The 16,068-nt window shown below is 41.4% G+C and overlaps 1 protein-coding gene across 1 annotated transcript; it reads right to left on the bottom strand.

Moving 5' to 3' along the window:
• Positions 1-13,374: 13,374 nt before the first annotated feature.
• Positions 13,375-14,329, bottom strand: LOC122435587 (melanoma-associated antigen 10-like). The gene has a single exon (XM_043459761.1). The coding sequence runs from the start codon at positions 14,327-14,329 to the stop codon at positions 13,403-13,405; it is 927 nt and encodes a 308-aa protein (XP_043315696.1). The 3' UTR covers positions 13,375-13,402.
• Positions 14,330-16,068: the final 1,739 nt, after the last annotated feature.

Below are 16,068 nucleotides of genomic sequence, written 5' to 3'. Positions count from 1 at the left end.
TGATGGCTGCAATATCCTTTGTTTACTGACATGGCAGGCAGCATTTTTAGTTCACATACTGAACACGTACTGGCATAAAGTTCACCTTTTTGAGAATTTTTCTTCAAATTTGATATCGGCATAATAGAACTTGTTTTTCCATTCTTTCAAATTGTATTGTACCTATTGATCCACAAATTTTTGTTGTTGTTGTCCACTGACAGAACAGAACATTGTTATCATTTTTAATCCCCTTTTTCTTTAGTGCTTCATATGTTGATTTCACTTGTTCCCATGCTGGAAGAGTATGTAGTAATATCCATGTGAAAGAATCAGGTTCTTTAAGCAATGAAATCCATTTTGAAAGATGCTCATGGCAAGTGCCATAATTATCCACTTCAAGTCAGAATTTCTTTCCCCTTAGTAGGTAATATTGTCCCTTTTATGAAAGTCCTTGACACTTAAAGGGATAAACTTTTTCATCAGTTATATTAACATATTCAACAAGTTCCTTTAAGCAATAGAATCCTTCAGTAACTCTGCTCTTCTTTCACTTTGTAAAATCCTTTTGCAAATGAAATTGGGAGCAAGAAATCAATAGGCTTCCTTCAATACAAAAAAGAATCTTTTCTTTTCATAATTAAAGTTTGAAATCCGTCTTTAAAAAAAAAAGAAAAAACAACTTGAAGAGCCTTCAATTCTACTTATCAAAGAGGGCCAGTGGATTCTTGAATGAGAAAGAAGAATACTGGTTGCTAGTAAAAGCACTAAAATGACTTAATCATTACATTCAGTTAATTATTTGTTTATTTTGGGTGTGCCTTACAGCTTGTGGGATCTTAGTTCCCTGACGAGGTAACCAGGGATCGAACCTGCCCCCCTTGCAGTGAAAGCACAGAGTCCTAACCACTGGACCTCCAGGGAATTCCCAAGTTCAAATTGTATAAATGCTGAAATAAGAGAACAATTATTTCAGTGTCAAAAGAAAGAATATCATACTATTTGAGTAAAATGATGTAGAATATGAGAATTACAGTCAACACTTTTCATAGACTCATTCATGTTCTGCTTCCATTTTGAATAAACCTTGTTTGCACCTGTATACAAGTATATGGTATGGGGCTTCCCTCGTGGCTTAGCGGTAAAGAATCTGCCTGCCAAAGCATGAGACATGGGTTCCATCCCTGGGTCAGGAAGATCCCCTGGAGGAGGAAATGGCAACCCACTCCAGTATTCTTGCCTGGAAAATCCCATGGACAGAGGTTGCAGTCCATGGAGTTGCAAAAGAGTCAGAAGCATCTTAGCAACTGAGCATGAGCATGAGCACAAGTAAGTATCCACCAAAATTCATATTATCTCTACAAAAACAGTACATTTTTCTCATTCACTACAAACTCAAAAATAGTGTCTGTAAAAATCATCTGTTTCCGAAATTACATCTGGAAGAATTGAACTCAGAATAGCAAGCCTTTTTCAAAAGAAAACTATCGCACAAGCCAGGGAAAAACATTTCCTGCATTGTCGTCACATGCATCTGCAGCCATGCTGTAAAAAGGTTTAGATATTTTAGCGTGGATGATTTAGACTTACCATTTTGATCGTTGATCATCTTTGTAATAGTAAATGGAGCTCTTACATTTTTTATGATTTCACCCTGGCATTCAAAACTTGTTGCAATTTTGAAATCAGGAAATATTCCTGGTGGTAGTACATTCAGTCATTTGAGCTGAAAGATTGATACCTTTCATATATATTGTAGAAAGTCATCCAACTTCCACTGTGACTATTCTTCTTCATGTGAATTTCTCTTAATCAGTAAAAGTATTCTTTGTTTTACTCTTTGACACTGTTTAAAGAATCATACAGCTCTCATGCTGAGCTGTAGTATTTGTTGGTCTGTAACCGACTTTCCATTTTCTATATTGAATGGTCAAGGGTATCTTTGAAAGGACTTGTTTCTCATTTAATAAAGGTGCTTTGTTCATAAAACTCATCACAACTTTTACACTTGTGTCTGTGCATTTCAAGGTTCAAACACACAAAAACAAATTAATGCAAACAGTGCAAGATTTGTAAAGGCTGAATTTGAAAATCTCAAGGCAAACTTAGTTGATGTGCCTGTCACTCAAAAGTAAACAAGGGTTGAATGGTTGACAGGGTTGTGAACATAAGAAGTATAAATGGACTGAACTTGGTATTTAATGCAAAAAGTTGAACTTCCTGTTTGCCTAAAGGGAAAAGTGTCCTTAAGAGGCTCAGTCTTCCAGAACAAAGCCAGGGTCCATCCTATGTAAGGTTTTGGTTAGCTTAGGGATTCAAGGATGGGTGATCATGCAGAAGTGAAAGTGTTGAAGGACAGACAGACTTTCAGGGGTGACTTTGTTGTCACTAGAGTAAGGCTGCTAAAGACCCACTGATTAGAAGGGTGATTGGCTGGTTTTCCGAAGCCTAGCTTTGTCATTGATTTGCTGTCTTTCATAAACCGATTACTAGAGAGAGGCTGTATTTATGGGCTGATTCTAATGAATGGTGGTTGCCTGTTCACAACTTGGGACTGTCGCCAAAACACAGGTTTTTTCTTTTGTGAAAATTTCCTTTCTTTCTTTTTTTTTAAACTTTTTATTTTGTATTGGGGTATAGTCGATTAACAAACAATGCTGTGATAGTTTCAGGTGAGTAGCAAAGGGACTAAGGCATACATATACGTGTATCCATTCTCCTCCAAACTCCCTTCCCATCCAGGCTGCCACATAACATTGAGCAGAGTTCCCTGTGCTGTATAGTAGGTCCTCGTTGGTTATCCATTTTAAATATAGCAGTGTGTATATGTCATCCCAAACTCCCTAACTTTATCCCTTCCCCCGGGAGGAAGGATGAGGGGGGAAACTTCCTTTCTTTAATTCTAAATACCTCCCACTACCCCTTTTGCTCTTCACTCAGCCAAACTGGAGGTATGCTTTTCAGCTAGTGTTGCCTAAAGTGATTTAATCACCAATGACTGTGGTTGAAAAACATCTCTAACTGCTGAATTTTTGTAGCTTATTGGAAAAAATAGAATATAGGACATTTAGGGTGTCCTGACAAAGTCAATGTAGAATACAAGACGTAATCACATTGAGGATATGTCCTGTGTATTCAGAATAGCTGACAGCCCAAGATGAAGTCCACGACTAAGGCAGGGTCTTCTAGCACCAAGCTTCTACAGTAGTGTTCAGGGGGCACACGAGATTTCTGTGGGCATTAGGGTCCACAGTCCCAAGGGGAAGAAAGGGCTGCTGGCTTGCAGCCCCACTTGACCCAGACTGCTCAGCCTTCCTTATGTGCATGAATTGGATTTCTGGAGAAAGCTTCAGCCAGAATAAGTGGTCTCATGTCAAAAATGCTCATGTCCACTGTCTGGCAGTTAGATTGAACATTCATCATGGAGTGTCAACCTTCAGAGACCTGTGCTCAAAGCTGACTTCAACACCCTGTTCTGTATGTGGAGAGAAACTTGAGTTACTGGAGAGCTACTAGCAGACTGAAACAGTCATGACAGCAGATAAGTAGGTGTCTGGGGACTGGTGGGCAAGGTCAGACTTGGACAAGGGTTATCAAGAGTAAAGTCTTAAAGGGGACCCAAGATAGAAGAAGTGAAATTGAGCAATTGGGGTATTTAACTCTATATGCTGCTGTTGCTAAGTCACTTAAGTTGTGTCCAACTCTGCGATCCCATGGACTGTAGCCCGCCAGGCTCCTCTGTCCATGGGATTCTCCAGGCAAGAATACTGGGGTGGGTTGCCATGCCCTCCTCATTTAACTTTATATATAAGGCACAAATACACAGGTATATACAAAGGCATGGATATATGCTTAGAAAAGTAAGCTTAAGGAAACATAGGAAAAGTTTCTCTGATTGGTGGATTTCTGGGTACTTTCCTCTTTGAAGTTCTTCCTGGATTTCTTAAGCTTTTGATGTTTAATAAGCTATGTAGTTTGGGTTTCCAACTGTGTTTTTGGAAGAGAGGATGACATACTATAGCATGTGAGCTACTATGTTCACAACACTTGATTTTATCTAAATTTGTGGCCTTAAATGACCTCTACTAAATGCAGCCAAAATGAATCTGCAGCCTGGGCCCCTCCCCAGATAGCCAGGCCCACATTTTCTGCTGCACATCTCTACCTGGACAGGCCGCAGAACCTTAAGTGGCCCACACTGACCTCAGCCATCACACCCTTCCTCATCTCTGCTTCTCACTCAAATTGCCACCAACTCTCCCTCCTCCTCTATTTCCAATTTCCTCTAGTCTCTATTCTCCAGTGTCAGTTAGGAGGAATAGCTTCAATTTAGTCAGGCAAAATTCTCATTATAGGTAGCCCCTCCCCACACTGTTTCAACATTCACTGACTACCTCAAACTCTCAACTCTGCCTCCTCCTCCCCATCCTCACACAGACAGCTCGAGTTAAGCTAACACTGGCCTCCTGTTCCATGCCACTGCCATTCTCTATCAGACTATAATTAGCTTATGTTCCGGCAGGGAACATAAGGGTGAGTGTAAGATGAGAGGCTTTCCTCCCAGCAGTTCTCAGCTCCTTCTTATTTCCTTTTGCTTTGTTGATGAAGTGTTTCTTCAAGGCAGAAGTTGGTATTTAACCAGAGAAGTAGAAATAATAGAGTGATGCCATATACCCTTTACCCAGTTCCCCTGGAGAGAAGCGTCTTACAAACCCATAATAACACACCAGGATATTGACACCGATACAGTCAAGGAGCAGAACTTTATCATCACCACCAAGATGCCTCATGTTGTTCTTTTTATATCTGCAACCAACCCCCTGCCACCCACATTCCTTTCCTAATGTCCGACCACCATTAATATGCTTTCCATCTCTGTAACTTTATCATTTGAAAAATTAATATAAATGGAATCATACTCAGCATAATTCTTTGGATATTCATTTGGGTTGTTGCATGTATCAATAGTTCATTCCTATTTATTGCTTGCGCTCAGTCGTGTCTGACTCTTTGTGACCCCATGGACTGCAGCTCGACAGGCTCGTCTGTCCATGGGAATTCTCCAAGCAAGAATACTGGAGATGGTTGCCGTGCTCTCCCCCAGGGGATCTTCCCAACCCAGGGATCGAACCCAGGTCTCCTGCATTGCAAATGAATTCTTTACTGTCTGAGCCACCAAGGAAGCCCATGTATTGCTTAGTAGTGTTCAGTAGAAAGGATATACCATAGTTGGTTTAAACTTTCATCCATTGAAGGACACGTGGGGTTTTTCTGGTCTTTGGTTATCATGACTAAATCTCCTATAAATAATTATACATGATTTTTGTGTGAAAATACATTTCCATTTCCCAGGAATAAGTGCTCAAGAGTATAATTGTGAGGTTGTATGTTATTTGTATTAGTATATTTAGTTTTATAATAAACTGCCAAATTCTTTCTGAAAGCAGCCATACCGTTTACTTCCCCACTACCAACATATGAGTGATCCAGTTTTTCCGCATCCTCACCAGCATTTGGTCACTCTATTTTAGTCATTCCAATAGTTGTGTAGTGATAGCTCATTGTGGTTGGAATTTGCCTTTCTCTGATGGCTACTGACTTTGAACATCTTTTCAAAGATCTGCATCTCCTTGGCATCTTACTTGACATCTGCACGTCCTCTTCAGTAAAATGTCTGCTAATGCCTTTGGCCCATTTTCTTATTGCATTGTTTCTCTCTTGTTGCATTTGGAGAGTTGTTATGTAGTCAAGATGTTAGTTCTTTTTCGGATAATATAGTTTGCAAATATTTTCTTATAGTATATAGATTGTGTTTTCATCTTCTCAAAAGAGCCTTTTACAGGACAGAATATTTTATTTTTGGTGTGAGCCAATTTATGAATTTTTACTTCTATGATTGTGCTTTATAGGTCAACACTGTCAGTCTAACCCTATATCCAAAATGCTTCTTCTTTTATTTTCCCCTAAATGTTGTATCATTTTAAGTTTCAAATTTAAGTCCGTGATGTATTTTGAGTTAATTTTATGTTATAAAATGTGTTTATGTGTATAATGTTAGGCTTAAGTCAAGGTTACTTTTTTTTTCTTTTTTTTTTTTGCCTATGAATGTCCACATGCTCCAGCACTGTTTGTTGGAAAGGCTGTATTTCCTACATTGAAGTGCTTTTGCAGTTGAGAAAAATAAGTTGGGCATTTCCTTAGGTCAGTTTATTTCTTGGTTCTCTATTCTCTTCTGTTGATCTGTTTGTCTATCCTTCTGCCAATACCACACATCCTTGATTACTGTGGCTATATAATGTCTTAAATTCTGATTAACAGATTCCTCCCATGTTATTCTTCTTTATCCAAATTGTTTTAGCTACTCTAGTTCCTTTATCTTGCTGTGTAACTTTTACAATAAACTTGGTTGGATTTTTATAGGAATTACAATAGGTATATCAGTTGGTGAAGAGTTGTCGTCTTTACTATGTTGAGTCTTCTATTTCTTGGGTATTTTATGTCTCTCCATTTATTTAGATCTTCCTTGATTTCTTTCAGAATTTTAGCCTCATGAGTTATAACCATTCAAGTCCTGTACATGTTTTTGTAAAGGTACATCTAAGTATCTGATGTTTTTTCTCATTTTCTAAGTGATTGCAAATAGCATTAAATTTGTAATAGTGGTATCCACAAATGCAGTTGTTTTATATATGTTTACCTTCTGTCTTGTGACTTTGCTGAACACACTTCTCGGCCCAAGGAAGTATTTTACTTTTTTTTGGTAGATTCCCTGGGATTTTGTATGTAGAAAATCATGTCATCGGCCAACAGCGATGGTTTTATTTCTTCTTTCTGGTCTGTCAGCCTTTTATTGCCCTTTCTTTCCTTATTCATTGGGTAGTATTTCCAGCATTATGTTGAACAAGAATATTGAGAGCAGACATCCCTACCTTGTTCTCAGTGTTAGGGCAAAAGCATTCTTTCACTGTTTAGTATAATGTTAGCTGTAGATTATTTATTTATTTATTTATTTTTGGTAGAAGCTATCGACTTGAAGAAGTTTAATCCTGTTTTTTTCTGACAGTTTTTATCATGATGGGTGTTGAATTTTTTCAAATGCTTTTCCTTTATCAATTGTTAGGATTATGTGATTTTTCTTCTTTAGTTGGTTAATATAGTAGGTTTACCCTGATTGATTTCAAAAGTTTAATCAGTCATGGATCCCTGCAACCCTGCTTTTATGGTCTTTCAACTGACTGAATCAGGCCCACTCAGATTATCCAGGATAATTTCTCTTTAAGTCAACTAACTAGGGGTTTAAATTACATCTATAAAGTTATAATTGATGAGTTCTCCAGAAAAGCAGAACCACTGGGAGATTATAGATAGATGGATGGAAAGACCAGAGACAGAGAAGAGAGGGGAAGGGAAGGGAATGGAAAGAAGAAAAAGAGACTTTTAAGAACTGGTTCTTGTGATTATGAAAGGTAGGAAGTTTAAATATTCAAGGTGTACCAATACCAAGGAAAGAGCTGATATGTCAGTTCCAGTCCAAAAACTGTCTGCTGGCAGATTTCCCTCTTGCACAGGGGAAGTCATTTTTTTTTGTTTGTTTTTTTCAAGCTAATTGGATGCGAGCCATACACATTGTGGATGGCAGTATGCTTTGCTCAAAATCCATCAATTTACATGTTACTCTAAAGCATACACTCATAGAAACATTCAGAATAAGGTTTGACCATGTATCTGAACACCATGGCCCAGCCAAGCTGGCACATACAATTGAAACCATAAATTTAACTATCATCAGTAGTGTCACTGTAACACCTACATTAAGCGCTTGATTGAATACATAGGGACTTTGGCCGGGCTATGTTAAATTTCTGCTCAACCTAATTAGGAAACAGGATATATAAATTAAAATAACTATGACAAATGGCACAACATAACGTCTGTGAGAATGCATTCACATAGATAATTGGTGCGAACATGAATTGGTATGGCATTTTTAGAATGAAATTTTAGCAATATTTATAAAAATTGAAAATATAATAACACTTTCTACTTGAATATGGTGACACACAGCTATTTCTTTAAAAAAGTGCATATTTTCCAAAGAATTCATGTTCCAAAATGCTTATTTCAGTTCTATTGGTCATAGCATAAAGTGGGAAGCAACTATGTGTCTATCAGTGGAATAATGGTTAAGTTAGGGCACACATTCATGGCAAGTCTAGGCAGAAGTTACAAAAGTGAAGTAGATACATATGTCCTGCTATGGAAGGGTCCTTCATTTTATTAGTTGATCATTTATTAATTGACAGAGGCAAGTGGGAGAAGAATATATACATCACTACCCATGTATTAAAAAAATCACCATGTATATTTATTAAATACATTTATATGTGAAAAAGCCTAGAATCAGCTTTAGCACATCAGATTGTTCATAGTGGTTAACTCTGGAGAAGGGCTGATTTTTTGAGAAATATTCTAAAGAGTGGAATTGTGATTTATTTGTCTTGTTAGAATGTTTTTTCTTTGCAAGAAAGCTCTTTGTAGTGTTACCTTAGTAATTGGAATATTTAAATAAGTCTGACAACAGAACTGTGCTACCCTGGTGGTTCAGATGGTAAGCAATCTATCTGCAATGCAGGAGACCCAGGTTCGATCCCAGGGTCAGGAAGATCCTCTGGAGAAGGGAATGACTATCCACTCCAGTATTCTTGCCTGAAAAATCTCATGGAGAGAGGAGCCTGGAGGGCTACAGTCCATGGGGTCGAAAAGGGTCAAACACGATTGAGCGACTAACAGACAATAGCAGAACTAGTAGCTGTGATTCAGTGAGATAAAATTCTCTTAATCTGAAACATGAATGGCTTAATACAAGAAGCATTTACACCGCACATAAAGTGGATGGGGTTGGCAGGGACTCCCTGCTGTCAATTGAAGTAGAGTTCCAGGCTTCCAACTCTTGTACGTTCACCATCTCAAGACAGGTTCTCCATGTTTGCTGCCAAATAGACAAAAAAGCATGCAAGTGTCAAACTGGTTCTCATGTGTCTTAGCCTGGAACTGACAAATATCATTACTTTAGCTTCTATTTCAGTGGCAAGGGCTACTCACACAATCCTTTCTAGCTTTGCATGTACTTTGCAGTGTAGTTTTTCCAGGAATGTAGGAAGTAGAGGAAGCCAGGATATGGGTGAACATTTGCAGTCTCTCCCACAAACTGTTAGATAATCTGTGTTCAATACAGAGCAACTATTATATAATTCGTTACGACAGCAACCCTTCTTGTTTCTTGGAGAAGTTTCTGAGAAGTGCAAATTCATCTTGCAATTAACCAGCTTTTTCAAGAACCTAAGATGTGATAGGTACTTTCCAGTACAGGATGCCATTTCATTTTCAAAAGGAGCCTGAAAAATATCAGTAGGAAAGGCTCACCTGTCGGGAGCCGTTATGGGGGGTCCCGCCTGTGACGAGGTCATGAAGAAAATACCGGGCAGGCAAGGCCGTCCGGGATCCCATCCATGACGAGGTCATGAGGAAAAAACCTGACAGGCAAGGCCGTCTAGGATAAGGGACCCTTCAGGTTGGCCTCGGCCTCTACCCCACCCTGTATCCTCCCCCCTTTTTCTGCTGTTGTTCTTGTTTGCCCTGCTGCAGATTCTTGTGTTGCCTGTCGAGAGCTCTCCTGCTCCTCTTTCACTGTATGAGGACCAACTTAAAACCCTAATTAATAAATCTTCTGGACGCTGGTACCCTATGAAGGGACCAGAGATGAAGGAAATGCTTCCATTCAAACATTTTGCTGGCATTCTGGCTTGTTTGATAAATGTGTGATCTCATTGCACAAAATGCTCTTGATTGTTCTAAACATCCTAAGCACAGTACGCTAACAAAAGAAACTATTAAGCATAGGCCCCTTCACGGGGTGAGAAAAGCTCCACAAATATGACAGCCACAAATGTGCCTAATAGAAAATAGTTCAGATAGAGATTAGCTGGCGACTTCTTGCAGGTGGTTAACTTTTAGACTAAGAGCCTGTTTTGTGCCATATCTGCTGTTTTTGCAGTCCTTCGCATTTCTGTTCTGTAAAAATGTAATCCTATCTAGTTCCCATAGAGATGACGCTTATTAGAAAGAAAATAAACTAATTATAAGAAAAACAGGGTTGGCTACTGAAGTTGCTTAAGTCACACCAGGTGCAAGCCATAAAATATTAGCAGGCCTGAAGGCCAAATGATAAGAAAGACTCTTGTGAACGAAAAAGTATGTGGGTGACATCCTGTTTCTGTTGAAGGTCAAGTTGCTGTAATGTTTTGAGATGCCCTGTGTGTAAGCAACATGCACTTCCCCCAAAGATGCTATTAAGGGTATAAAGGGGCCGTGCAAAAATAAACTTCAGACTCAGCCCCGAGCTTTGTCTCACTGCCTCTCATTCGCCGACGCCGTTCATCCTGAGGGGTCCCCTGGATCCTGCTGGGGCTGGACCCCGGCACTCACCCTTCTTTACTCAGTAGTACCTCTCTACATTGCTCTTTGAAAGAACCTCTATCATCTGAGTAGTCTGAGCATTTTCTCCTTTCTTTTTGGTGCATGTTCAATATGTTAACTTGGGAGCCCCTCCTACATGTCACCTGACTGAAAATAATGGAATATTTTCATCTGTGAAATGAAAATGTACAGGTGCCATTAGACACCCTGAAAACTAGCATTTTCTTCTGAGCTGTGTTCACAGATAAAAGGCAGTAGAAGGATGGTGAATTATTTTTCTTTCTTTTAAAATCAAAGCTAGCATGACTTCCAAGGAACCATTTTCCACCTTCTAGAAGTACTGCAGAATTTGTAGGAATTCAGCTTCTCTAGATGTTGCTTCTACAGTGATTTCCATGATGTTTCCTTATCTACTGTTTGTGGAAGAGGATTTGATTTTGACCACATAAGTATTCTCCCATATAGATACATATGTCCAGTTTCAAAGAAGACACTAGTAAAATCCTAATTCAGATATCAAGTATTTGTTGTTCAGTCGTGTATCCTGCCAGGCTCCTCTATCTATGGAATTCTCCAGGTAAGAATACTGGAGTCACTCCCTTCTCCAGGGGATCTTCATGAGCCAGGGATTAAATTTGGGTCTCCTGCTTTGCAGGCAGATTCTTTACCATCTGAGTCATAAGGCTGATTTCAGAAACCCCTTTCTAACTTCAGAGTTACATGCTGGAAACCAGTAGGTTCTGTGCCCAGTCATATTCTACTAACCAGTGTATTTGGGAAATGCCTTGAGTGTGATAAAGATGCCGATGGAGGACTATCACATTTCTAAAATTCACTGTCCAATGCGAACTCTACAGAGTAAAGACTGTTGCTCTCAGAGGGATCCCATGATGAGGATCCGTCAAGAGATGACTACAGGGAGTTGGAATATTTCATCAGGAGGAGGGCAGATGATTCTGGGCTGTCTATTCCACTGGGAGCAGGACTCAGTGTCCAGAGGAATTAAGAAACGAAAGGTCTACAGCTGGGAGGTGTGGGCCTCAGGTGGGCAACAGACACTCTCCAGTCAGGGGTCTTGTCCCAATTCTGCCACATACAACTCTGCCATACGAACTTGGGCATATTACCAAGCTCTGTGAGCCTTAGTTTCTTCATCTGTGAAATGGGACTGATAAGCCCTGTGTTGTAGGACTGTTGAAATCCATGTGCTGAATGTAAAACAACTAATGTACCATCTTTACTACATTGGGTCTTTAATGATTAACAGTTACTACTATTATCTTGACCTCAGACCCCAACACCCTCTTTATTGGGATTTATTTATTGAGAAGATGTTAGAGAAAATGCAATACTCTAGGACATGGTATACCAAGTCAGTTAAAAGTGGTTATTAGCAAGAAAACCTAAATTAGTTTTCTCCTTTAGAGCATATATTATTTCTGTTTTGGAGTTTTGTTAAACTGAATGCACCTCAAGGTCCCTAGAATTGTGGAGAGGAGCACTCCTTCTATTCCCACTCAGCTGCCCTTCTTCCCAAACCACTCTTATTTTCATTTATTTTGCCCCTACCAGAAATCTAGGTCTCACATTTCTGTTGTTCACTTAGTCAGTCGTGTCCAACTCTGCGATCCCATGGACTGCAGCATGCCAGGCTTCCCTGTCCTTTAGTATCTTCCTGGAGTTTGCTCTAACTCATGTCCATTGAGTCAGTGATACCATCCAACCATTTCATCCTCTGTTGTCCCCTTCTCCTCCTGCCTTCAATCTTTCCCAGCGTCAGAGTCTTGAACCCCATAAACAGTATGAAAAGGCAAAAGATCTCACACAGAGGTTGATAAATTACACTCAAGATAATCTCATTAAAATGTCCTTGGAATGGAGTCGGTTCTGGCTCTGTAAAAGCAGCAAAAACAGCGCCAGCCCAGTAGCTGGTGGCACTTTAAAGGAGTATCACTCTGTTTCTCAGAAACTCCTTGACGACAGCGTACATAAAACAACTAGTTTGTGTACTGTGTTCAGGTGCGCTGCGACAAGAGCACAGAACAAGTTCCATTCCTGCCCAAAATACAGATTTCTTTGGCTTACCATAATACTATGTTCAATGCAATAACTTTCAGGTTATTAGCTTCAGACTCAGATACACTGGAGGGTCTGGCTCCTGCTCACCACTTCCATGCCTCACCTTGCCCACCACTCAGCTTCACTGAACCTTCCACTTAAAGACTTATGGTTTCTCAAGGCCCCAGTATGCCTCATCTCAGGGCATTTAAACTTGATTTCTGTCATATGGATCCTCCATCTTCTCACTCATTTTTCCTTGTCCTTTAGGTCTTAGAGGATAGCCACCATCATCTTTATGTAACTGCTGCTCCTATATGCTAAAATACTATGGATGGGGATTGGGTCTTACTTATCCTAATGTCCTCAGGACTAGTGTGGTGCCTTCTGAAGAGTAGCTGCCCAATTAATGTTTGGAGTTAATGTTCCTTCTACACCTTGAATGAGCTAAGCAAATCCAAATATATGTATTTAATTTTTTTGTAGAACACATTAACAGGGAAAAAACAAGCCAGGAACTGACCATTTTTTACTTTTTATTGCTATTTATTGACTCCAACTATCTTACTGCTGCATTCTTAGAAATTTTCAAGGAAATTCCTGGTTTCCATTTATTACAGAACAACAAATCTCTTACTCTTAAATCTGAGGAACAGTAACAGATGTGTAAACAATGTCATTCATAAACTTACATTCTTATGCTAATAAATCCTCTTGTTAAAAGAAAAAAAAATGGAAAAATGCCAAAAAGAGGTAAATTTCCAACACAGTGAAATATAAGAATACACAGATGTTATACACTTTTTCCCCCTAATCCCACTCCAGCTTTCCACTGTTTCAAACATTGACATCCCTTTTTAAGAACAAAGTGCAGAGTCTGCCTCAGTCTTCAGTAAGGGTGGGAGAAATCAGAACTTGCACTGGCCATGGCACTTGTGCCGGCCGTAGCTTCAATTCTGGCTCGGGCTCGCTCTTCTTCATCTCTCAAAGCCTCCTGATACTGAGACGGGAAGCTCTTGGGGTTGGTTCCATGGATCTTAGCCAAAAACTCCAGCAATTTCATCTTGTTGACTTCAGCATGGGCTCTTGGACCCCACAGGAATTCATAGCGAGGGGGATCACTAGTGGGCACCTGCTGGTACTCCAGATACTTTTCCTTCACCAAATCACTGGTGATGAGCCTCCCAGGTTCCCCAAAGATGAAATGCTTCCTCCCAGAATATATATCCATCATATTCAGCACTTTCCAGACTTCCTCCTCAGTGGCGCAGTTCCCCTCCATGAAGATCACTCCCAAGATAATTATCAGGAGGCCAGTCTTGGGCATGCCCTGTTGATCACTCAGCATTCCGTTGTAGGTGAGATCCAGCTTGTTAGCAAGGGTATAGCTATGACTGATGGGATCCACTTCCTTCACATCAAGGCCAAAGACCAGCTCCATGCGCTCAGAGGCACTCCTGAGAATCTCAACGAAGTCATCCTTGTACTCTTTGACAACATTACCAATCATGTCTGCCTTTGTGACCGGCTCTCTCATTTGATACTTTTGCAGCAGGAAACTGATTAGCATTTCCACCTTTTCATCTAGAAGGTCTATGTGCAAGTTCTCAAGGTCTGGCAGGGATTGCAAAGTGCTTGATTGTTCCATCTCTTCTTGGCTACTGGAACCCCTATCTGATTTTTCCATCTCTTCTTGGCTGCTGGAACCCTCAGTTGATCTGTTTAATGAGGTGCCTGTGGTGACAGTGAAAGAGAAGGAGGCACTCTGAGGACATTGGGGAGAACTGAGTGTCCCAGAAATAGAAACGTCCTCCATGGGGCGGGGGAGCAGAGAAGAGGAGGAGAAAGAGGAAGCCTCATTCTCAGCTTGTGTTACCCGTGCACCTGCCAGGCCCTGGGTCTCCCTGTGGGCCTAAAAGTATTGCTCATGTAGGAGGCATTGACTCTCCTTATTATCAGTCATAGGTGGCAGATGACAGGAGTGTCATCAAGAGAGTAGGCTAAGAGGGCCCACAGTTTGAGGGAAAGGGGAGGGGTGTGACTGGTCTCAGCTGGTAAACTTTGCCATCACAGTTCTCATGGAGGCTACCTCCATGGGTCTTCCCCAAGGACAGTGTTCTAGGGGCCTCACAGGACTTCTGTCCTACACCACCTGTTCCATAATAACCTGAAGGAGGAATGGAAAGATTCCTCAGGATTCAGCTGGCCCACTCAAGACTAAAAGCAGGGCAAGGTTGAGGCATGTGGGGTCCCTTGTGTTCAAAGGTGTGTTATCCGCTCAGCCTTCATTAAGGGTCTTCACCTTGACTCAATGCATTGATTGGAACATTTCCTCCTCCTGAACTAAGGCCACCCATCCCCCCTCCTCAGAGTAGGGCAGTTAATTTCCTGAGAACCCTGAGTAGGAAGTCTGAGGATGCCTGAGTGTAATAGATTTATTGACAGCTGCCCAGGTGTAACAACCGGGGTGGGGGTCGGGGGGAGGACGCCGTCTATTCTGGGGTGGGTAGTTCCCTCAGTTCTCACTGAGGGCCCTCACCTTGATCTCTAGAAGGCCCTCAGTCACTTCCCCTCTGTTTTCCTGAGGTCAGGCTCCCTTGGGACACGCCTCACCTCCCTATATCACTAAGAGTGAAAGTCAAAGGGCACCTCAGTCTAAAAGGTATTCTGGGGTTTCCTAGGGGTGAGAGCAGGGACTGTGCTCATATGGATCCTGGCCATTTTTGGATGAGTGGTCCCATAATTTCTCAATGAAGAGTCTCACCGGGACACCTACAGAGCCCGGGAATCTTCCCTCTGCTGACCTATGGGCAGGTTTCTACAAGCTTGAGGCTCCCAAAGAGGACTCGGGGCACCACTTCTATCTCCCTCCGTAGGACTTTTCAACGCTGACAGCCAGGGTGTGGCTGTTTCTCTTTTCTGAGATGGGTGATACCCTCAGTTCTTAATCACATGTTCTCACCTACACCCCTTGCAGGCCTAGGACTCCGCCCTAGAGCAAAGTCCGCTTTTCGCTGAGACCACCCTCCCCACACCCACCCCCAGAACAAATGAGTGGGTGCCTCATTCGGACAGTTATTCCAGAGCTCTCCAGGCTGGAGGTAGGGGCAGGGCTTTGTGGGGGGCCCTTCCTCTCTGGGTGGACAGCTCCTCAGTCCCTGTTCAGAATCTTTACCTGGACTCTTTGCAGAACCGTAATTTGTCTCTCTTGATTTTTGACCTCTATCCTCAGATGGTGTCGCACCTCTCTCACTTCCAGAGAGGAAGTTAGGGGGCGTGACTTCCGGCCACGCACATGTGGCGTATCCCTGAGCAGACAGAATGAGCGGGGCTACGTGAGACCCCACCCCCACGTGTCTATTCTCACTTAATGTCCTCACCTGGCCTACAGGATGGAGAAGGCAATGGCACCCCACTCCAGTACTCTTGCCTAGAAAATCCCATGGATGGAGGAGCCTGGTGGGCTGCAGTCCATGGGGTCTAGGAGTCGGACACAACTGAGCGACTTCACTTTCACTTTTCACTCTCATGCATTGGAGAAGGAAATGGCAACCC

This window comes from Cervus canadensis, chromosome X, assembly GCF_019320065.1.
Source record: "Cervus canadensis isolate Bull #8, Minnesota chromosome X, ASM1932006v1, whole genome shotgun sequence".
Classification (NCBI taxonomy): domain Eukaryota; kingdom Metazoa; phylum Chordata; class Mammalia; order Artiodactyla; family Cervidae; genus Cervus; species Cervus canadensis.
Note: the sequence above shows the minus strand (reverse complement) of the source record. Positions and strands in the feature narration are given on the sequence as shown.